This window comes from Epinephelus fuscoguttatus, linkage group LG9 (assembly GCF_011397635.1).
Source record: "Epinephelus fuscoguttatus linkage group LG9, E.fuscoguttatus.final_Chr_v1".
In the NCBI taxonomy this organism is placed as follows: Eukaryota; Metazoa; Chordata; class Actinopteri; order Perciformes; family Serranidae; genus Epinephelus; species Epinephelus fuscoguttatus.
Window position 1 is genome coordinate 16,197,840 of NC_064760.1, and position 25,220 is coordinate 16,223,059.

At 39.8% G+C, this 25,220-nt stretch overlaps 1 protein-coding gene across 7 annotated transcripts in view; it reads left to right on the forward strand.

The window, feature by feature from the left end:
- diaph2 (diaphanous-related formin 2) overlaps window positions 1–25,220 on the forward strand; it is a 513,027-nt gene that overhangs the window by 126,091 nt on the left and 361,716 nt on the right. For all 7 annotated transcript variants that reach the window (XM_049585042.1, XM_049585047.1, XM_049585043.1 and 4 more), the window contains 3 exons: window positions 18,349–18,423; window positions 18,521–18,590; window positions 19,338–19,474. In XM_049585042.1, the coding sequence (XP_049440999.1) occupies window positions 18,349–18,423; window positions 18,521–18,590; window positions 19,338–19,474 (282 nt within the window). The remainder of the gene's footprint in view (window positions 1–18,348; window positions 18,424–18,520; window positions 18,591–19,337; window positions 19,475–25,220) is intronic.

A 25,220-nucleotide genomic window follows, 5' to 3' on the forward strand; every position in this document is an offset into this window, starting at 1 on the left:
GCTGGTTCAAAGATGCGGTTCGTTTGTTCGTTTTTTTGTTTGTTTGTTTGTTTGTTTTTTGTTTTGCTGTGTGTGTGTGTGTGTATGTGGGGGGTCTTAGTGGGTTCAACGACGAATCGCATTGCTGATTTATCTCATCTCATGATCTGGATATTGTAACGTGGACCCAGAATAGACTCCGCAGATATAAAGTTTGGTGTAGCCATAGCAACGCCCTTTATAAACAACAAGCCTATCAGCAAGTGCTCGCAGATAGTGGGTTAGCTTCCTACTAGTGATGTGATGTTCGCGAATGAGCCGAGTCTTTGAACCAGCTATTTGAAGTGAACGAGTGAGCAGCTGCACTGTCTTTCTCCCTCACAAACTAGTCTCTCTCAACTTGCTCTCGATCAAATAATCTGAAATTAATGGATACAGAGTAAATTAAAGCAAAAAACAAAGAAATTAGGAACTGGCTTGTTCACTTCAAAGAGGTGGTTCAAAGACTTGGCTCGTTCACAAACATCACGTCACTAATGACCAGCTAAAGCACTGCTCTGTCACATGTGGGCTATTGAATGCAGTGTCTCGTCCTGTATGAACTCCATTTTCTTCACTGTAGATACCTCTATATCATGAAATATTAGTGTCATGTGGATATATAATAGAAAATAATGCCTTGATCCTAATACATTCATTTTATATTCATTCATGCTATTTGTATCAAAGAACTCATTTAGTGGTCTGTGTTTAAATACCGGAGACATTTTCAGCATTTATGTGATAATTAAATCAAAACCCGCACTTTGTTTCATGAGACGTAAAGCTTAATTCTATACACTGAAATGAAAGTCTCACCATCAAAGTGTTGTTGCTCTTTTTCTCAGTTAGTGCTTACCATTGCTTTTTGTTTTTCCTGTGATGTCTGGGCAGCCTGCTAATTTGCTCCCAGAGGCCTGTGTTTGTCTAATAGTTTAATTGGCTGGGCTGTGCACCTGTTTGGCAGCACAGGTGGCCACAGGGCCATTGTGCTGAGGGCCTTATCTCCCAGGCAGTTCCACACAGGTGTGTGGCACGCAGCCTTTGCAGATCCACCCACAGATGGCATTGCCTGGAGCATCCGCCGCTTACTCTGTTTCCACTCTCTTCTCCTCAGCTGCCATGTTTTCCACTTCTCTTTCTGTCAGAATTTCCCCAGCCAATTATTTATCCTCTACTTCATTCTCCCCATTTTAATTTTGTCATTTGGATACTCTCTTCTTAATTTAGAAGTGTCAGATTGACTAGCCACTTTTCATTAATTTCTTAATCCACTGACATGAAGTGAGATGCCAACTTACAGAAAATTACAACCCTCTTATTTTCTCATTTTGTGGAAGAGAGATCCTGCGGTGCTTCAGTCCGGCCTTTTTTTTCCTCCGCACTCATCTCGCAGTTTCTATTCTCTGTTGTGCACATGGGAAAACCGTGATAAGATCCATGGAAAAATATGTCAAGAAATATGACATCTCAATAGGCAAAACATATTTTTTCCACAGAAAACTAAAGCAGAACTCATTTATTTTGTATCATGTACAGTTAAATTTTGTCTTAGCATGACTGAGCATACCCTACTTTTACACTTGATGTTATAATGTCAGACTGAAGCAGAGGGGTTAAAGCTCACTTCTTCTGATCTAACTCAGCTGTGGCTCCATCAATAGACTTTCCTTTATAAAAATAGTAGAGTGGTTTTAGTGGTTTTTAGCAGCAGAGCACACATTCGTGGCCCCAGCTTTTGAGCTCCCTATGTTTAGCCCTCAGCATTACGCTATGACTCTGTCAAATCCCGACAGTGACTTCCATATTAGATCTGCTAGCTCTCAGATCCCTGAGACATATTTAAGCAAAATTGAACTGGGCTCCTAACTTTTCATTATGTGAAATCTTCACGGTACGAGTCAGACATTTTCTCGGGGGCATTTTCTTGTGGGGTCTTTTTATGGAGGCGGGAGACATTTGCTGACACCAGAGTTTCTCTCTGTGTCTGGATACTCAAGGTGTGGGTTGTTGTGATGATCTTGCTGCTCTGCCACACAGGGTTTCTCTAAGTCTGAATCACTCTCACCAGCTTTTCTCAGTCGAGTGCTTGTAGCTGAGCACGGAGGGATGCATGGAACACTAGTAATGGGCTTTTTACGAGCTTTGAAGTTACTATGCCTGCTAACATAAAGCTGCTTGCCCTATTGACTGTCTGTCCTAATGCACAGCTTGATAAAGCATTGAACAACATACTGGCAAACACTTAGATTTCTGCCAAGTACAGTGGTGGTGCTCCCCATATAATGATTAAACAAAGACCTTTAAAGAACTTGAATTCCCTCATCTCATAATCTGTGTGTATTACTTGATTGCAACTGTCAAATAAACTATTTTATGATCAGAAACAATATTTCTAGACAATCAAACTACAGTGCCGACATACTCTTTGATTGAACAGTGAAAAGCCAACTGGAAGGTGAAGAGATATTACTGCAGGGGAGAGCGGGGCCAGTTGGGGCAGTGCCTTTTTGGCAAGTTAGAAAGCAACTAAACGTGCTGTTCACCATACTCGTACTGAGCCACACCCTCCTCATTTTCAGTCTCAAAGTAGAGACCTTCTGACTCTTCTAAACACTCATTTTTCTACTACCATACTGTTTCTTCTTATGCCACATACAAAACATATTGTCTAAGGCCATGTTTACATGAAAACGATCCACTGAAAACAGAATCTCATTTTCGTTTTGAAAAAAGTTCCGTGTTTAGACGACAACGTTTTGATAACAATCGCCGTGCACACGGATCCGCAAAAATGACCAAAACGCTGCAGTATACATGCCAGGCCAGTAGTTGGCAGTACGCTTCCTTCTACAGAGCGGCAGTGTATAAACAAGCAAAATGGCAATCGCACGAACGTTTGTCTGGACGGACGACAAGGTGGAGTCGCTACAGTAAATCTACACTATGATGGTTGATAAATTCAGTAGGGTGAGCAACACAAGCAGAGCTCGGGAGTCCGCCATTGTTGTTGTGATGGTCGACTTTCTCTCACATGCCTAGTGACTGGAAGGGTAATGCGCGTGTGCAAAAAGTCTCCGTTTTCAGAGGAACTGCATATTGCAATTTTACTGACGGACGGAGATGGAGCCGTTTCCAAAAAAATTGCACTCTGGAACCTGTTTTCAAAACGTTGCATTTTCAGGTACCCAAAACTCGGCTGTCATGTAAACGATCGGCCAAATGCAACTTAAGTTTACCGTTTTCAGTTGAAATCGTTGTAAACAGGACCTAAAGCTGATTTTCAGGCCTATCAGTTGATGATAGTGTTAGCTGACTGATTTTTTTGTCCGTAGTTAGCACAGGAGTCCAAAGTTTTTCTGCTCTTCCAGGGACAGTGGGACAATATTGTTTATGGTTTTTACCTTGTTACAAATGAGCATAAAGTAGACCAAACAAGACAAACCTTTGCTAATAAAATCAGACCTACTGTGAGGTCACTAGGGAATATTAAACCTCCTATGAGATTTAGACTGCTAAGCTGAATTAAGAGGCCATGTAAAATAAAATGCATGAATTTTATATAGGGTTACATTTTAACCCATGGACATACTGAACATGCAGAGTTCAACTATAGATTTTTTTTAACCTCTAGTGGTTTATTTTTTTTTATTTTTTAATTTTTTTTGCAAAATGAAACAAACTCAATAGCCTACATAAACCTATGGCCTACATGTAGCCCATAGAAACCACATACAGCTGAATCAAGCAACTGAAATGAAGAATCGGACAGTCAAAATCCACATCTCAGTAACTTATAAAAGCATATTAATTTTACAAATGTTTTGTTTTTCTTAAAAAAATGTGTGAATAAATTGTTTAGTTTTCAAATTTAGACAGTTTTCTTTCTTTTGTATTTTATCAACTGAAATGATTTTGTGCCCCAACCATCCTGGGGAGGTGGGATTTGGGGAAATACACTTTTGGTTGGGTTCATACAAACATGATAAATTATTAGCAAATGCCTACATGTATTTGGGGATCAAATTCTTTTCACTTCTTTTCATTACTGTTAAAGTAGTCTGTAAGTAATGAAAGGTTATTTCCTGTCAATACAAAAGCGTCCCAACCGACCCTGCTCTCCCCTACTTGAATGTCATTACGTTTTATGTGTACAGCACTCACTCATACAATTAAATCCAAGACAATTAAAAGGTGTTAAAAAAAAAATAAAAAAAAAAAGTCACTCCCTTGGCACAAATGTTTTTTTTTTTAATTAGTAGCGCCAACTGGAACTCATCCTCAACTCTTCCTCCCTTGGCCTCTTCTGTCCGCTATGTGCACAACAGCCAATCAACACCAACACAAAAGAGCATCTGTCCATTTGCTATTGTGACTGTTCGAACAAATATGAGCATCTAAGCGTCTCAGCGGCTGTACACGTAACCTCTTGACAGCTTAGGGCAGATATCTTGTCTGGCGCAGGCACAAAGTGTGAATAGAGGCTCTCAGTGTAACTGCGGTGAGTTAACACCGCACTGATGAATGATACTTGTTTGAGGACTTTGGTACAGTAGACATCAATGGGCCAGCTCTGTCTGACATAAATTCTTCACAGAGATGAATAACTGTTTCAACTCTGTCATTTTTGATGTGGAAATAGCTCCCTATCTCAGTGAATCATCCATAATTGATCCTCTGTATTCACTTTGTTATCCTGGATAGTGCTTTTGTAAGCTCAATCAGACTCCATGTCAATTTGAAAATTTTAAATATAGCATTAAAAAATCTGATGTCCTTAGCCAAGTTCAGGGGGACAGACCACCCCAGGACACATGACAGCCTGATGCCTTTGAAATTTCTGGATCAAGCAATATTTCTTCCCGTCGCTTTGTAGAGTAATGGAAAAATAGAAATTTGATTTCCTACCATGACAATCAAGATTTATCATCCTCCAGGAGTTGAAGAGAAAGGAAGGAGGGGAAACACAAGATATCCAAAAACCTAACCTGCTAGGGCCATAAAATATGTTGTGGCTGTTACCACAGCTAAGAAGTAAAGTGGGGGTGGAAGCTTTCTGGTGGGGTAATTTTCTTTGCACCATGCTGTGGGACTCTACTCTCTCGACTCCCAGTGTTATTACAAACCACTCTCCCCCTCCAGGCCACAAACAAGTTTGCTCTGTTGCTTGTCAAGGAGAAACAAGACAGGGAAGATGTGAAAATTACATAATAATTTATTAGAGGTCTGTAGGCAAAGGTTTCTGTGGTTGTCAGTGTTTTCAAAAGTAACAGAAATAATTCACTCATTTGTGATTCCACTTATTTTTGTCTTTTACATCTCAGGATGGTGCAGTCGTTCTCGTTTTATAGCGTTCAAAGAGATTTATTTGACTGTTAAATTTGGCACAAATGTTATGACACTGTCTTCAACAGACGTGACGAGCAGTCAGAAACGAGCAAGTTAACTAGTTTTTACCCTTGCGGCTGACTTCAGAGTTGACGTTCGCCCTTCTTCCTCAGAGGCAGTGAAAACGATTTTGGAGACATAAATGTCCTCAGTGCCTGGATATATTTTAAGAGTGATGCCTATTTCGTTTTATGACACCATCTGTTAACCTCCAAGATACCCATATCTGTTACGGCCCCAACGTGATACATACATAATTCAGAAATATCTGTTTCTAAATTTGGCCTTGGTTAATATTTTGGAGGATATGATGTCTTTGGACTCAAAACAATATATAATATAGTGTGTTGACATGTATTTAACAGTGCAGCTTGACATGTTCTCTTTGTATACATATTATATCCTCAAAAAACATATGGAAATTGATATTTATATTTTTGTTTATGTGGGATGTTATACCAAATCTAATGTGACCTGCGCCCATATTTAACAAACATCTGAGCAGCAAATCTGTCCAACCTGATCCAAATTCTCAGAGTGACACATTTTTGTTCCTTCTTTGATGTTTAGAAATAAGAGCATTTATCAGCTTTCCTAACCTGCGAGTGTCATCTTGTCTGCCTCAGGATTTAGGAGTGCTGCAGAGCTGTCCTTAGACTTTAGTAGTTCCCAGCAGATATCAAATAATAGCACAAATGTACACGCACATTCTATGAGGTGTACACTGACACTTTGCAAAGGGTTTTATACATCTATTGTATAAGGTGACAGCAGTGAAAGCTTGAACAAAATGGCAACTTTATGGCTTTGAAAATCGAATACGTTCTTTCAAAGAAATGCTTGCCACTGCATTTCTCTCCTTGAAAGATGAAACTCATCTCTGCAGAAGCCTGAGGGATGTGTAGATACATCACATCAAGGCTGATGATCATTTTTTTTTTCTGATCTTCCATAACACATAGAGATTTACAGTATACAGAACAATTAGATTAATTGGTCTAATCAACCTGCAATCTGCCAGCAGAACGACTGGCTTCTGTCTGCCGTCACCTAGCAGTAAGGATGGTGGTGTAGCAATCCTTGATGTTGTTCGGGGGGATAATTAGATATTTCAGGAGTGTTTTGCACTCCTCGGGGGGTCATTTCAAAGTGACTGGGGAGCATGGTGTTCTGTCAGCTGTCTGCACTTACTAGTTGATTTAATTCTGATGGAGACTTACACTCCCCAATCTCTCACACTCGCTCACACACACACACACACACACACACACACACACACACACACACACACACACACACAGACAGACAGTTGTTGCTTTGGTTGAGTTTTGTGCATCTGCACACATGCACACACCTTTAGTTCCACCAGGAGAAGTGGAGCATTCGTTCACGTCCTAGGCCCGAGCCTTCAGTCTTTGTTAGAACCACTTTTTGGAATCAAGCTGTGACTCAAATACCATTAGAAGTGCAAAGTGCTCCTTTTGAGTGCTGCACTGCTCCTGTTCCTATGCTTGCTTGACTATGCCAGCAATCACATTCTTGGAGTGCTGACACCAGGGATATTTTCCTCCGACTGCTTTACTACCTTTGGTACCAATATCAAATATCAGAAATGCTCCTGTTGTTTCTGTGAACAGTTCCTTTGTCGTGCCTCATTGACGCGTTTTTTTTTTTTTTGTTGAGAAACATCAGCTGAAGAAAAACCACTTTACCCAAAAAAAGTTTATCTATAGAGTAAAGGCACATTAGGCGTGTCAAGTTACAAGTGTTTTTGTGCTCTCCAGCCATAACACTGCTGTGTTGCATTATATTTAAGAAGGGTGCCAGCCAGCAGGATATAGAGACCTGAGATACTATCAGGACAGCTCAGTGGAGTGACATAGCACCTGTCACTTGGATGGAGAGAATGCATGCTACCTGGAGTTACATGTGAAGGATATCAGCTGCTTGTTGTTCTCTTTCAAGGACAGCACAGGTCAATGGTTCTGGCTCTGTGTATGTGTAACCTTGCTTGTACCATATCCATCGATGATCTCTTAAATATTTAACTCACTTTTGTGTGAGGTGAAGGATTCTATGAATAAGGGTCAACAAAACAACACAGTGTGTGTGTGTTTGATTTAAATAATTCTGTGAAGGATTTTGTTAGAAAGATGTGTTTTTGTTTTTGCTTGTTGGTGCTTACAGGTTGTAACCTACTTGTTTTTGTATTGTTTTGCTCTATGTAGTTTCACAGCCAGGATGTGGGGTGAATTCATCAGTATTTGTTTGATATTAGATTCGAACCACTCTGATATCTTGTGCAAATGTAGGAGAGTCCTTAATGCTTTTTTAAATTTTAAACAGCATATTAGACAAGCTAGTAGTGTGGCTCTGGGGATAGCTATGCTCATCCGTCCATTCATCTGACGGTGTATTTGTTCAGGGCCAATGGGTCTAACGCATCAGTTCACTAATGTTCGGTCCTACAGTGTACAGTATGCATACATAAATAGCATGCTAATGGTAACATAAAGCTCCAAGCATGATGAAGGCCTTAGTGTAACAAACATTGCAACACACTTGCGCAGTACTGGAACGATCTAAGAAGAACAAAATTAGATTGTGCATCCAAACATTTTGTTTTCCAATGTGTAAAGTTAATTATAGCTTGAAAGGATCTCTGGCAAAAATATTTAATCTTCCTTTTTGTTGCTTATATTTTTTGTTTTTACGTATCTGCTTTGAGGGTCCAAGGACAAGAGGAATATCATATGCTTTAAAGCAGTGGTTCCCAACTGGTGGGTTGAGGTCCAAAAGTGGGTCACATGTCAATTCTGAATGGACCAAAAGTGACTTGCATAGATATCAAGTTCGTACAAAACACTTTATTTTTAAGTACAGTGAATTTCTAGCACAGAGCTTTTATTCTGACAGACAGCTACTTAACAGAGATAGCAAGCCAGCTCGAAGACATGGTTAAATGCAACTATGATGCTGAACATATTAAACTGTGTGGACCTTGGACTAATGACTGAGGACAATGTGGAACCCGTGGCTGGACCAGTTGGGAACCACTGCTTTAAAGCCCTTTAAGGCTAATTGTGCTTTGTGATGTTGGAATGTATGGATCAAATTGAAATTAAAATTTAATTGAAATCACTACTTGTACAGCCCTGTGAGACATGCTTTGTGATTGGGCTACAATGAACTTTGACTCGACAAATCTGTAAAGCACTTTGGGTATGAAATGTGCTATATAGACATATTTGCTTTGCCTATATCACATTGCACTTGATAAAATGTAGGCTTAGTAAATAAATAATTGCTGTATGTTGTACCAATTTTGCTGTAAAATGTATCAACTGCAATTTTCATGATGTTTGACACAGTAAATACACAGAATAATAATTTTATCTGAGCCTAGTATTGAATACTCAGTTACATTATCTGTTTTTTGTACCATTTAACTGTCGTAACACTTTGTCATTATTAACCTCTTATGGGTGAAAGCATATATTTACATACATTTAATGACTTGAGACAGATAAAACAGTACCTTTAAAACCTTTAAAACTCGTATTTTTATTAGCAACTAGCGAACAGAGAGTCTGAAATACAAAGTCACCAAGATGTGCATCTCAGAGCTACATCAACACCCAAGAGACTGAGCTTTTATATAGGCTCAGTTTGATTGCACTAGTAACAGAAGACATACCCCTTGTGACCACCTATTTTTCTGATTCGTTCAGTGCTACTGTGATCATTTTTTTCAGTGGACCACGTTTAGGAAGGTCACAACCTTTAATTCTGAAATTGCTAGTGGACATACTGAGATTTTTATGATACATATTAAAGCTCTAAAGGACACATAAGACATGTTAGAAGAAGGAAAAAACAGAAGTTGTTGCTCTTAATATCTATATTTTGAAATCTTTTTTTAGGATATGAACAGAAAAATACAGTAAATATTTTATAGCTAATACCTGCCATCTGATATGCCCTGTGCATTATAGTTATTTCAGCAGGCTATTAAATTGATCAAAGTATAATGTAGCTCCATGTTTGGCATGGTAAATCACTAAGCAGACACTGGTGGTGCTTGGTTTCAAGCTATAATGTTCAGAGCTCTTTGTTGCATGGAGCTTTGGGCTTCAATTGGAATACTGTAGCGCTGAATAGGTCAGTAGTCCCACAGAGGGACAGTTGTATGGCTTTGCCTGTAATACAATATGAAAGATATTGCACTTGCACAGAAGCTTTCAATAACAAAGCTCCCCACCTAGCCGTGATAAAATAATAACACTGGTCTATAGACTGAAATCAATGCGCGTACAAGTCATCCAAACACGAGACCGGCGATCAGTCAAACAGAAAGGGTGAGAGAGTGTCTGCCTCTCACTGTTTCTGTCGCTGTTGAGTCACTTACTGTGGCTGGTGATGCGCAGCAATCTTTTCATCATGTACTAACATTTCCCTTGCCAAGTATTTGCAGAACTCTACACACACTCTACACTGTTCTCCACACTCTTTTGCTATGATATTCCGTCCTACCTTTTTGCAATATAGAGTACTTTATACACTGAAACTACTTGTATTCCCTTGAGCAAGACACTGAATGCAGCCTGGAGTAGCACTACGAGTACCACTCTGTCCACTCAGGCAAAATGTATTCATACTGCGTGTGTGTGGCAGAGGGAATAAAAAGAAACAGGCAGTGAGACTATATGTATAACGATTGAAGTGCTGTTGCGGCTTATTTTGTTCGTGCCCTTTCTCTTCGTATCAGTGAAGAACCTTGAAGTACAGTTTGAAGTGAGCTGTGTCAAGACTGTCTGAATGATGTAGTGAGGAGGTGATTGATTGAATGTCAGGTTTTTCTTTTAGGCTCACTGCTGCTTAGTTTAAAAAAAATACTGCAAATATATAAATAGAGATTAATAAAGCGCACACATGCCAGTATACATGTGCATATTTTCTCGAGGTGGCTCCGTGCTAAGAACTGTCACCTCACAGCAAGATGGCCATCTGGGACGTTTCTGTGTGGAGTTAACATGTTCTGGGTTTCCAAGATTTTTCCCTCCATCTGACTCTATATGTTTGCCCTGTGATAGACTGGTGACCTGTCCTGGGTGTACTGTGCCTCTTATGAAATGCATGATATTAAGTCCCCCATGACTCTCAACACTGTAAGCAGTATAGACATTGGGTGCATGACTGAATATTTGCTCATGCATAACTGCATTTGTTATGGCAGCTTATGTCTGAAAGTCTGTAATGTCGTTTGGTCTTTTGGGGAACAAATGTCATTTGACAGGAAGACAGATGGTCATCTCACTGCAAGATATTCTGACTTTGTTGTATTAAGGTAACAGCAAGTCCACAACATAATGTACTTTGGATGCAACTGAAATGTTCTTACTGGTAAACTGCGGGCAAAGTAAAGTCAGTGATTTCTTTCTAAACACATTATGCATGTTCGAATGTACTGGTTGAAAACATGAGAAAAGACTGGAGACTGTGTAGTACTGCATAGTGGAGTTGGACCGTAAACTGTTTCTCGCCTTTTCTGTATCCAGGATTTTTTGGGTGGGTCTGAAATCATGGCTTGATGATGTACTGGAGCCATCCTTAACATAACCCTTTCTCTACTACACAAAAAACGAACGTTTCTGTTAACTATCTACTGTGCTTCGTGCTACTGGGTTAGCTGCAAACCTATGTTGTGTCTCAAATCGCGTATGGAGAAATGCAGTGCACTGTGAGTACCCGGATGGTACACTCAAAACGGTCAAGAAGTTGAGTGTGGAACTATGGACACTTCTTGCACTCAATGGTCGCCATCTTGGCTAAGTAGCGGAAGTACCGTGAACGTCGCTGTGTTGTACAAATTCACGTGTTTTTGGGTTAATTTAGCAGTCTGTAATGATTTGGTGCCGCGAATGATAATGCCAGTTTGCTAACTGGCTAATTTGTGGTTGTCATTTCCGGTAAATGCACAACGGCTGTGTTTGGTTTGAGACAACACTACCTTGTTGAAATTTGCGCACCACGCCAATGAGTACATAGTGCACACAGTAAACTACAGTACAGGCCAAAAGTTTGGACACACCTTCTCATTCAATGCGTTTTCTTTATTTTCATGACTATTTACATTGTAGATTCTCACTGAAGGCATCAAAACTATGAATGAACACATGTGGAGTTATGTACTTAACAAAAAAAGGTGAAATAACTGAAAACATGTTTTATATTCTAGTTTTTTCAAAATAGCCACCCTTTGCTCTGATTACTGCTTTGCACACTCTTGGCATTCTCTTGATGAGCTTCAAGAGGTAGTCACCTGAAATGGTTTTCCAACAGTCTTGAAGGAGTTCCCAGAGGTATTTAGCACTTGTTGGCCCCTTTGCCTTCACTCTGCGGTCCAGCTCACCCCAAACCATCTCGACTGGGTTCAGGTCCGGTGACTGTGGAGGCCAGGTCATCTGCCGCAGCACTCCATCACTCTCCTTCTTGGTCAAATAGCCCTTACACAGCCTGGAGGTGTGTTTGGGGTCATTGTCCTGTTGAAAAATAAATGATCGTCCAACTAAACGCAAACCGGATGGGATGGCATGTCGCTGCAGGATGCTGTGGTAGTCATGCTGGTTCAGTGTGCCTTCAATTTTGAATAAATCCCCAACAGTGTCACCAGCAAAACACCCCCACACCATCACACCTCCTCCTCCATGCTTCACAGTGGGAACCAGGCATGTGGAATCCATCCGTTCACCTTTTCTGCGTCTCACAAAGACACGGCGGTTGGAACCAAAGATCTCAAATTTGGACTCATCAGACCAAAGCGCAGATTTCCACTGGTCTAATGTCCATTCCTTGTGTTTCTTGGCCCAAACAAATCTCTTCTGCTTGTTTCCTCTCCTTAGCAGTGGTTTCCTAGCAGCTATTTGACCATGAAGGCCTGATTCGCGCAGTCTCCTCTTAACAGTTGTTCTAGAGATGGGTCTGCTGCTAGAACTCTGTGTGGCATTCATCTGGTCTCTGATCTGAGCTGCTGTTAACTTGTGATTTCTGAGGCTGGTGACTCGGATGAACTTATCCTCAGAAGCAGAGGTGACTCTTGGTCTTCCTTTCCTGGGTCCTCATGTGTGCCAGTTTCGTTGTAGCGCTTGATGGTTTTTGCGACTCCACTTGGGGACACATTTAAAGTTTTTGCAATTTTCCGGACTGACTGACCTTCATTTCTTAAAGTAATGATGGCCACTCGTTTTTCTTTAGTTAGCTGATTGGTTCTTGCCATAATATGAATTTTAACAGTTGTCCAATAGGGCTGTCGGCTGTTTATTAACCGAACTTCTGCACAACACAACTGATGGTCCCAACCCCATTGATAAAGCAAGAAATTCCACTAATTAACCCTGATAAGGCACACCTGTGAAGTGGAAACCATTTCAGGTGACTACCTCTTGAAGCTCATTGAGAGAATGCCAAGAGTGTGCAAAGCAGTAATCAGAGCAAAGGGTGGCTATTTTGAAGAAACTAGAATATAAAACATGTTTTCAGTTATTTCACCTTTTTTTGTTAAGTACATAACTCCACATGTGTTCATTCATAGTTTTGATGCCTTCAGTGAGAATCTACAATGTAAATAGTCATGAAAATAAAGAAAACACATTGAATGAGAAGGTGTGTCCAAACTTTTGGCCTGTACTGTACATAGAAGTGTACTAACGTAAGTAGTGATTTGAGACACACCACTAGAGTAAGTTGCTGAGCAGCGTCTCTTCTGCTCATCGACTGACGGTGTGTACTTTGTACTACTGGATTTTAGCCCCTAACAAGAGTCTGTTGCTTCATTACATGTATTTATTTTTGCTTTCCCTTGAAGTGAATATGCATTTTGCCTGCATACATCTTGTTTACTAATCTATGAGCTCTACAGTCTTATGGCAGTTAGCATAACTCCAAAATAAATACATTCAACCAGTAGAAATAACACTTAATATAAAATAAGAAATTACTTACTTATGACTGCCATAAATTTTTCATTTTGCCTGCGGAACATACATGATTGCAGAAAGTAACACAATTTGGTGGCACTTAACCAGAGGATTATAGCCATCAATATAACATGAACAAGTTCTCCCCCAGGTTAATGAAATCCTTGGATGTATGCCCACAGTAGAAAAGAGACTGATAAGGAACGGATTTGACTTCTTGATCCTTCAATTTTGAATGGCGACATTGATATTTTAATGGCACAGAGAAACAAGTACGTTACATTTGATCAAACAGCACTACAGATGCTTCTACAGTACAAGTGTTCCTGCTCTACTGCCTAAGCAGCAATCAGAACACCAATGGGTGATACTGTAAGCTTGTAAACTTTATTGATGCTAATCATATGTTGAAATAAACATTTTTGTGAAGGTGAGATTAATACAAGAAGGAGCCGTGGTAGTAGTAGTCATAGAAGTAGTAGTGTTAGTATTGTTATTTGTTATAGTATGTTGTCTGCTGAGACAGTTTCTCAGATGAACAGAGAAAGGGCATTGCATAGCCTCAGGACAAGCACTGTAGAAGTACCATCTCTCATTTTCTTTGTGGTAACTTTGGGGACATTTAGAAGGCAAGCTGCAGAGGACCTAAGGGTATACGTGAGGGGACAGAAAATGATAGACAGTCTGGGATGTAGGGAGGAGTCAAAAACATTTAGTGCCTTAAAAACCTTGAGGAGGACTGCATTATGTTGCAACCTGCAGCAAGGCATACATTTTTGATGAAAAACTCTCTGCACAGACAAACCCTTTCTTTTATGTCTCTTCTGTTTGAGAGCAAAAATAATAGAGAGAAGGTAAACATGGAGCAGACAGCAGACATTTCCACAAAGATCTGTTGCCAAATTCCCAGTTTATATTCTGATTTAATGAGTACAACCTCTCTGTTGAAGGTATTAGTAAAGCTTTCTGACGCTAGGAAAACATCACAAGTACAAATGTTTTCCTACAAGTTATCAGAGTGTATGTGTGTATTCTAGATTAATCGTCACCCAGGTGCGACTAAGCATTGTTCATCACCGAAACATGTAATGTAGACTTGAAAAATGGATCATAACATCAACAAAATCTCAAGCCACTGGCTACGTGAAAAGCTTAGAATGAGGATTGTTCAGCTTCAGAGCTGGTGCATAGGTGTTAAATGTTGAGCATTTACTGTTGACGAATTGTAAAGTGAAATTTTGGCTTGCTCTAAGCACTGAGATAGGGCTGTATTCAACCAAAGAAAATCTCAGTCAACTGAAATTTTACCACCTCTTCAACCAATCAAAAAAAAAAATCTGCAAGTCACTGAGCGTCTGTTCTGGGCCAAGTGTTACACGTTTGACTTTTCTTCTGGTCGCCATGAATTGAAAATATGTTCAGTTGTGGGTAAAACGCTGTGCTTGTTACCGTCACTTTTTACGTTGCCCTCAAATCACAGTGGAGAAAGGGCAGGACAAACACCACAAAGACCAACCATTAACAACAACAACAGAGGAGAAATTAATACATGTGAACAGGCAGGGCCGTCCCCTCTCTCCACATGCTTCGGCCTTTGCTTTATCAAGTGCAAGTAATCTACCTTGTGCCGACATTTTTCTTCCTTGGATATTCCATATCATAGTAACAGGTTTTCAGTAAGTGCCTGGCGTTTTCAGCTGGTGGACTCACGGCCTTATGAAACTAACACCAGCAGTTGTCCGAACAGTGAGAACTGACCACTCAACCAAATGGTGTCAGCCCTACTGGGATGGTTTTTCAGTCTTTCAGTCTATTGGTCACAGTCGGTCAGTGGATGGATTCCCTGAATGGCCATTATCTGACTATTGCTAGAGCCTACTCTAGTTCTGTTTTGGTCATCATGAGAATCATCATGAAGACATTTCTATCTGCATTTTTTATTCTTGAGTAAAGTTGTATGTCGCTAAAGATCTACCTGTAAAACAAAATGATTTACTTATTGGTTTTAGAGAGTCAGTTATCAATAGCTTTATTTATAAAGCGCATTACCAAGTGCTTTAACTTAATAAAGCTAAAAAAATGTACAAGATACAGAGCAGGATAAAATACTTTAAATAGTTACAATGAATACCACCAGTTAATAAAAGCCAAATGATAAAAGTGGGTTTTGAGAAGAGATTTAAAAGATGTTACAGAGTTCGTCTGCCTGAGCAGTGAAGCAGTAAAATCTTAAAATCAATTTTAAAACTCTTAGCGATACTTGAGGATGCCAGCTGCTGTAAAACTCAACAGAAGAAGATATTGGGATAGGGCCGGATGTATGTGTACACAATCAAAGACCTCTCTTTTTATGTTCGGGAACATAACATGAGCGTGGAGCTGTTTTTGTCCGGTGCCACTGTTTTGTCATGCATTTAATATTCAACAGGTTTGCGAGACAAATAATGTCTTCTCATGATCTACTTGAATCAGAAACAAGTCACAGATTGGAAATACATCATGAGCGGATTCTCTGAAGTCTGCTTTTATTCACAATGCAGCTGTGCCGGCATCTTTTCCTGAAATGTTACTACAAGCTGAGCAGAGAAGTTGGCAGTGCTGATTTCCCTGAATATTGATCCCTGCTTCATTCTCACGACACCATGCAGGAAATGTTCCTAAACATTTAGGGACCGACTGGATGTGTGAAAGGGGCTTAAATTATGTAGAACCTCTATTTGTCCTTGCTGCAAAGGACAAAGTGTTTCTTTTTCTTCAGTGCTGTTCCCACACACCTTGTTGAGGTCACACACAGCATTTCCAGAATCTCATATTGCAGTTTCACTAGGTGATAAACAGAATGTCTCTTCACACATATTAGTTCCTTTTCCTGTTCTCTGAAGACTGACATTACCATCATTACCAAGGAGCGTAGACAGAGACTGGATTTACCGAATTGTGCTCCCTCAGCCATGTGTTGTCCTTTCACTCTTTGTTATCTCACTGTCTCAATTACCCTTACTACCTCTGTTTCACAGATGTATATATATAACTGTGTTGTTATTCTGCAGTAAACTGAGCCAGTTTGTTCTTTCTTCTTTTATGGCCTTAAATATGTGCAAAGCATATGCTGGAAGGAAATCTTCAAACTGGAAGGCTCCTTGTAAAGCCACATTTACAAATTTACAAGATTGTGATGTTTTGTTTTTATTAAGAATAACAGATCATCATTATACACTACAGTAAATACCAATAACTTATAAATTGGTTCTGCTTGTCTCATAATGAAATTTGAGTAGTGGTGGTGGGGGTTGCTGGGGGGAGTGTAGCATGTGCTAATTTCATCACAGATCAAAGAAATACCTCACCTCAACTTTGCCAGCAGCCTCAGGCTAATGCATCTCATCCCTAATTGAGGGTCTCTTCCGACTCACAGAGTCAATACAAATGACTTTAATACTCAAACCATTATTTTTTCAAATTATTGTCAAAAAGGCGGGATAAATCATTGACTTATGCCCCATTAATGTCAGAAAATTGCTTCATGCATTTTGCATTATTGACAGTTAGGGGCCTGAAAACAAGTAATGCTAAAGACATAATCTGGCTGTGACCACACTCCTCCTGCCTCTCTCTTCTCCTGGCTTAGACAAACGGGCTCATCTGTACTGGATCATTTGCCGTCTCTTGATACGCTGTGGTTTATAGCCAATTATCTCTTGCGATCCATTATCGATTACAGTGTTATCTTTCCTGCATTGCTTAATCTTTTGGCACAGGAACATAGCAGCTCACAGGGGGGCCTGGATACAAACTGCTTAGCGATGGGAACACTAGATAAGATGGAGGGGTGTTCATTTGCTTGTAGATGGGTACAGTTTAAATTCAAACTCATTCAGACCGTATTCACTATTAGGAAGGGCAGGGTGTGGTTTTTTTTTATTTGAAGTCTTTCCTGTGAGGAATTAAAAACTACAGCAGCCAATTTATTCGAGTGAGTGCTAAACCTTTGTTTGTTTGTTTGTTTGTTTATTAAGATCACCATTAGCTTTTGCATTGCAGCAGCTATTCTTCCTGGGGTCTAAATAAATGAATGAATGAGTGATTTCCTTTGAGGTTAATACAATATTGTGTGTGTTTGCTTCCTTCTGTAAATCAACATGGCACACCAGCAGGACAATAACAACTGACTGAATATTAGGACTGGGTATTGTTTAAATAAGTTATATTACCAGTACCCTTAAAGAGTTACTATTTAGAGTATTTCATTTGATATGTTTTTTATGCCTCCGAGCCATCCATCCGTATGTCTGTCTGTGTCTATCTGTCCTCATTGTTGTGAAAGCTATATCTCAAGAACGCCTTAAGGACATTTCTTCAAATTTGGCACAAATGTCGACTTGGACTCAACGATGAAAAGATCAGATCTTGGTGGTCAAAGGTCAAGGTCAAAGTGACTTCATTAAACATATTTCAAGAATTCATACGCTAATTATGTCAAAATTTCACATAAACGTTTAAGTTGTGACATTTTATATCCAAAAGATCAAATGTCCACTTCAGAGTGACATCAGAATGTTCTTGAAAACCATCCATTATTCAACTCTATAACTCAGGAACAGAAGGGGAAACATTTGGTCGGATACTGAGTTGGTGACACTAATGTTGAGTGACCGCCTTGAAGGTGTCTTTAAAGATGTTTTGTGCTGTCCAGTTGAAGATGTATTTGAAGCATACACGTTCACGACTGCGTGGCTTCTTTGCAGCAATTTCTGTATTTGAAGCATTGTCAACCCTGACACCATACAACCTTTTTTTAGACCTGGATACAAAAAGGTTCCAATGTTGTTTGACTTGAGACATTTCTATACTGTTTTTAGGTATTGGCTTAGTTTGGTCGATACCTTTTAAGGTATCACGTACCAGCACTCAGCGTTACTGCATGCTGGCTAACTAATTTTTGTGTGTGTGTGTGTCTTCTTTCTAGTTGGGTTAACAACTTCGGCCATGAGGGTCTCGGTCTTCTTCTGGATGCTTTGGAGAAGCTGCTGGACAAAAAACAGTAAGTGATCTTTGATGACATCTCATCTCTGTGATTGTTTTAGCACACTGGGTTCTGTTCATATAATTACAATATCCTTTTCATTAATTTTTCTCAGGCAAGAGATTATTGATAAACGGAACCAGCATAAACTCATCCAGTGCTTGAAGGCTTTCATGAACAACAAGGTTTGTATGAGCCAACAAAGACAAATCAGTCCACACAATGTATTAATCAGATAATGAACTCCACATTAGTATACCTCCATGATGAAATGATATAACTTGGATGCAGTCCGAAACAACCTGAAATTTGATTTACATTTGAATTTACTGATATCAATGTAAATATCTAGAACAAGTACAGAGGCCACTCCGCATGCACTTACATTACACACGTTAGGAATGTGTAATAGTAGCTCAGTTGGCCAGCAGGACTCAAAACCTGATTTGAATCTGGACTCTGACAGGTCGGGGATAGCGGTACAGCAAAGTGAAGCTAATTTTACCATTTCAAGCCCACAGTCTCAGATCTTTTAATTATCCTTTTTGGGGAAGGTCTGGCTCATTTCTCAAAAGTGGCACACATTTCAAGGATAGATGAACTATTGATATTGCTTCTCTTAGAGTTAATCCCCACATGTGGTCATCTCTGCCCATCCTTCAGTTGTGGTGAGACTAAAAGTTACAGGAGACTATAAGTATTTGTCCCTATAGTCCTGTCCTGAATTGAATTAATTCATCATTCTCTCCATTTTCTCCCATGGCCTCGTTGTCCCTCCTTAAAAAGAAAATTAAGGCTAACTATAACTTACGTACATTAGAGCTTCTTTGTATAATTCATTTTTTACTTGAAGTGAAAATGCAAATGCTCTCATTAATTTATACCCAATGGACCTTTTCTGTATCCTACCTCCTACCTTTCATATCTCACAGTATGGACTGCAAAGGATCTTGGGAGATGAGCGGAGCCTGTTGCTGTTGGCACGGGCAATTGACCCCAAACAGACCAACATGATGACCGAGATTGTCAAAATTCTCTCAGCTTTCTGTATTATTGGAGAGGAAAACATGTAAGTTGAAGTAACATTACCCACTCATTTGTCACATTTGTTCTCACGCATCGTGCTCTTGCGGACTTTTTGGTGTCTTGCATATCATTAAGGAGTCATCTCCAGATAGCTTACCAAATGCCCACCCACTCAACATGTAAATTATTTCCAAAGAATGTTAGTGAGATAAAAAAAATTTGTCACAGCTGAGATCACGGAACAGAGAGCTTCAGTTGTATTTGCATAGGTTTCAAAGTATTTGCCTTTTGTTTATTTTATTTAAGTAGGGACAATGGATATTAATTTACATGAGCACCGGGGTCCATCATGTAAATGTGCCAGATTTAGCCATACGGGCTAATTTTCATCGTCGTTCATTCGTCCTTGGCAAGTTGAAGGCAAATAAAAACATTATAAGCAAACATTCAGAAGCACATAAGCACAGACTAACTGTAAAACAATGGCACAACTGTTTGGCATATGAAAATGTTAAAGACAAGCATACAAAAGCATATAAGCAGATATGATTAGTGAAACAACAACATAATCACTACTGCCCCAGTAAAGAAGGTGCAAATAGAAATCCACTTGCTGTGCTCATTTTCCATTGGATCTATTTTCATCTGGAGACAAAGGCAAGAGGTTTTAGTGGTGGACATTTCAAAACCTTTGCAGATAATACGATAGATTGATAGTCTCTGTTTCTACATAATATAACTATATGCACAGCTATTTTTCCACTCACTCAACAGGTAACTTCTGTATGTTTTAAACCTGGACCCTATTTTCCCATGTTTTTGAGTCTTTAAGGATGCTTTCAGACCTAGAGTTGTCTTGCTTTGGGCTGAATCAGGGACTAATTTTGTTACAAACTTACATATTCGCCTAGAGTTGGTTCGTGTTCTCACGGCAGCATTTAAAAGTGGACCAGATAAAATGCCTTGGGCGAGAAAGCTGCTCTTGATTGGTCAGAATTTCCATGTGGGAAAAATCCAGGAAGTAAACAAGACGTTGAAGAAGAGTACACTTGCAAGATAAATGTGACACTTTCTAATGTCACAATGGAGGGACAACTACGCAGGTTGATTTTAGCGCTGCTCATCGTGGACTATATTGCTGTCATTGTTCATTTTAGTCAAACCATACAGTTTGAAAACGAGACGCGACTCCAACTAGATAACAATGTTTTGATGCATTGGATGTGCTGAATGTACATATTAAGGCAGTACAGGAGGAGGTGCACATTAATAATCCTCCAGGACTGTAACATGCTCATGTTTAACCCAAACAATGTGTCATGAGACTGAAGTTGGTTCAGATCGAGGTCGGTAGCACATCCTCACCACAAACGAAGCGCATCGAGACCACCTCTTCAAGAAGATCTCAGTCCGGTTGTTTTGAACCAAACAGGGCAGGTGTGAAAGCATCCTCAATTACAAACGTGAACAACAATTTCTGAAATTGGTCCAGTATTGAGTGAGATAAAATAGACTGCTGTGTAATCACTTGGGGCATTTGTGCACTGTCAAATTATGTCCACTAAGCATGCTTGGTTTTGCCACTGATATGTTCAGATTATTATTTTAAGTGTAAAATTTAAGTCTACAACACTATGGAAAGGACCCATACAGAGATATATCTTTATGTTAAAGAGTAAGATTCTTTAGTATAAATGTTATCGCCAAATCCACTAGACCCCATTTAGAGAAACCATTATATTATCATTGTGAAACACACTCTGTTCAAAGTCGACAGACACAAAATCACAAAAACAGTCTCAGTTCGTTCCCCACTGTTCCAACAATCCCCAACTTTGGTTTGGTTGAAATACTGTATTGTTTCTGGTTATACAAAGCGGATCTGTCTCTGGTCCATCTCTGTAGGGATCATTTCCATAATGTTGTTAGACACTTCAAATAATAATCTGAGCCTGTCAGTGGCAAAAACAAGCACTTTAAATGGATGTAAATTGACGTGCAGAAATGCCTAAACTGATTACCCTGCCGCCTCTTTGGCAGCTGCTGGCTGCAGCGTTCTCGCTCAGTACTGGACCAATTTCAAAAACTGCTGTTCCCATTAGTCACTTAGACACAATAACATGGGAAATTAAGGTCCAGGTTGTAAAATACTGAGGTTACCCTTCAAGGGTATGTTGTTTTGTAATTTGGATGAAGTGACCCTTAAAGTTCTTCTGTCTAACCTCAATTTAAAGTTGTTAGTAAGTTTTCAGGATTCAGAGTTGAGTGAGGGACACATTTCCGTCTTTCTCAGTAAGTCACAGCTGATACGGAGACAGCACAACACCAATTCAAAATCCTCACTGATGACCAAAAAAAAAAAGAAAAAGCGATGAAAGAGATACGGTCCAGCCCTGCCATGTTTACACGCTCTGTAATGCTGCGAGAGGAAAGGAGATGGCTGCATCTTGTAAACACTGAAATATCGCTATTGCTTCAATGTTCTCCCACTGGGCAGACGGAGATTGCACCGCATGCATACATGTTTACCCACTGTGAGCATATACTACATTTACAGATGACCTCAGACAGTGTAGACATTAGTCGGGTCACATGGTCAAAATGATGCAGTTTAGTCTGTTTAATGTGTTGAACTACTCAGTGTAGTTTGCCACGGACACACAACCTAGCTGACAGCTTATAAATTGGATTTAGGGGAGTGTTTTTTATTGTTTCCCACAGGGCCAGACTAGAATAACAATGGCACTTCAAAGTCAGTCTGTATGCAGTGGTGGAAATAAACAAACCCACAAATTCTGTTGGAGAAGCTGAGTTCAGCACTGTGTCTCACATCTCTGACCATCCAAATAGGCCTTAATGCTTGTGGTACTGTGGCTGTGCATGGTTTCCAAAATCTGTTTTTAAGTTACATACTATAAAGAAGAGTGAATTTTTAAGTTTAACATTAATTTAATCCAACTCTGTTCAGATGATTTGATTAAAAAGTAATCTTTTTTTATTGATTGAATTTTGTAAAATCACAGTTATACTCAGTAACTGCTCCTAAAAATGTAAATCCAGTGTTTATTATACATAAACCCTTAAGTATTTTTCTATGAAAACAAAAGGCAGCCTTTTCACTCATATAATATTTAATTAAATATTGTCTATTACAGTCATCTTAACACTCAGACACTGACTTCCCGCTTGCATACTAATACACACAACTATATTTAAGCGGATACTGGGTTTACAGATAGTACAGATCTTTCTCTCCCTCTCTCTGCATTTTAAAAGTATTCAAGAATAGGTTGAACTAAACATGGAAATCTTTGCCATGATCACAGCCCTGCTTTAAAATGTACGTATCCTGTAGAAGTGACAGCCAAAGGAGCTGAGGCGTCACTTTCTTGCTCAGAAACTTCTTTGCCAACCAATGTTGTGACGCTGGCTCATGTTCAACACCCACTTCAGCTGACAGCATCAAAAGGAAACACGACAAGTTAAGGAGATCTATCTCGCCTGTTTTGAAGCATCGTCTGAACTGGCTTTAGATTTACTCAGTATGCAGCTCCCTGTGCTTGTCTGCGACTCTGTAACCCCTATCACAGAGGCATGGCCGTTCCATTTATCTATGTGTCAAGCTTATTTCATACATACAGTCCTTTTGGTCAGACACATGATCTCCCTCTCTCACAAAGTAAATGCTTGTGTTTTGTCTTCTGAAAGTGTTATTTTTAGGGGGGGTTGATATAAGGTAATAAAGATGGCAACAGCAGGCATATGTGAGTTACTTAATATTCAACTATAGGGATATTCGTTAATGGCGTAGGAATCCAACTATCAATTTGGGGAATTGGATATTAATTAATTTATTTTTTGTCATTTATTTGGCCAAAATGATAAGAAAGAAATTATAAATAAGTATTAATCTCAAAGTTTCCATACACTGATATATCACTCCCCAGCATCAACAATGACTGCGACATTTTTATTTTATTTCATTTTACTATATTTTTTTACTATTTAAAATGGTTAAAGGAGCTATATGTAAGAAATCTAAAGCAAATAATCATAAATTCCTCCTAATATGTCACAGAGACTAAGGAATAATGTTCATATAACATACTGATCTCACCGACAACAATAGTACAGCCAGAATATTTGCATTTAAAATAAATTTTTACGGTCCGCAAATCATGTTTATGTTTTGAATTTGTGTTTTGGCCTGTTGCGCCACCCATTGCCGTCTACCAGTCACACAGTCAGTAGAGTCTCAGCATCAGTTACAGACTGAGCTACAGCAGCACGGCAAACAGCATTAGCAGCGTCCCAGTACATAGCATTAGCAGTCTGCTCAGCTGTATCCCGGCAGCAGCATTAGCAGCGTCCCAGTACATAGCATTAGCAGTCTCCTCAGCTGTATCCCGGCAGCCGGACTTGCTCGAACGAACACCGAAGATCAAGGATGCGGCGACCCAGCCCTGCCACGGCAGCCGTCCGTGGGCAATCAAATCAGTCTCCAGTGTGCCACTGTCCAGCAACCTTGAATCTGTAGGGGAGGGGGGGCGGACACAACTCGCGGCAGTATTTTGAATTTGAGTGCAGTAACCGTTTCGGCCACATTCTTACATACAGCGCCTTTAAAATCTTATTTTATTGTAGAGCTATGGGCAGCCACGTCTTACCCCATTCTCTCTCTGTTTATCAGGACTGCTCTGCTCCGCACTAGGGACAGTTAGCAAGGGTCCGCCTGCACATATACGTTGACACGCTCAGGCAAACTTTCTGCATTGAATTTCCGTGGACAGTTACGGTAACATGCACACTGTTCTATTCACAGTACAAATTAGGGTCCGCATAACCCCAAGCAGTAAAAACGACAGCTTGAGGTGAGCTTACTGTTCTTACACTGCTGATATCTGATATTGGTGAAAGTAGAGGACGGCACTGAGTCTGGAATGAATGTCTGTCCAACTTAAAAACCAACTTCACCATGGTGAGGTAGCTGCAGCTGGCGTGACTGCAGTGTTTTGGACTGGACTTGAATTTGTGACAAAATATCATAGCATGTGCAGTCGGCATGCTCGCTATGCATAGAGTCTGCATAGTCACCAGAAATGGGCTGCACCTACAAGTTGCAGAAGTGTACATGATGACGTCACGCAGACCACAGTGGACACTTGCAGACACTCAGACACAGAAACTATGAATCGGCCCTTACTGTTAGCATTGCACGGCTAACGTTACCTAATAGTTTTTAACAGGTTTAATGACAGAGTCAAGCAGTTTTAATGTCGGTGTGACTTTCCAAGAACTGTTTAATGGCCCGTTGGATGTAAAAGCTTCTGCTGTGTTAGCTTGCGCTAAGAGGAGGGGCGTTAAACCAACCATTTGCCATGAGGAGAGCGGTTTAACCTGTGTGACAGAAACACTGAATCCTATAAATAGAAATATAAAATTGTCTAAAATTAATTTAACCATAAGAAAAAGTGTTACAAGCTGCAATACATAGGATCTCATTCAACCAAACTTGCATATAACACACCCAAGTTTCTTGGAAAATGATTTTTAATATTTATTAGTAAACATATTTATTTGAACAGTGAGGTTAACTTGTAAATCAGGCTAAGAGCGCTTAGTACCCAGAGGGATAAGAAGGTTGACAACAGGGCTTTAAGCTCTTCAGTCTGTCAACTGATGAGGGGAAAATATGGCTTTGCAGTGACAGAGAGACCACCTGTTGCCAATTACTATGGACGCATTTTGTAAATCACTGTTTACAAAAGTGCTCATAAGACATCAATTTA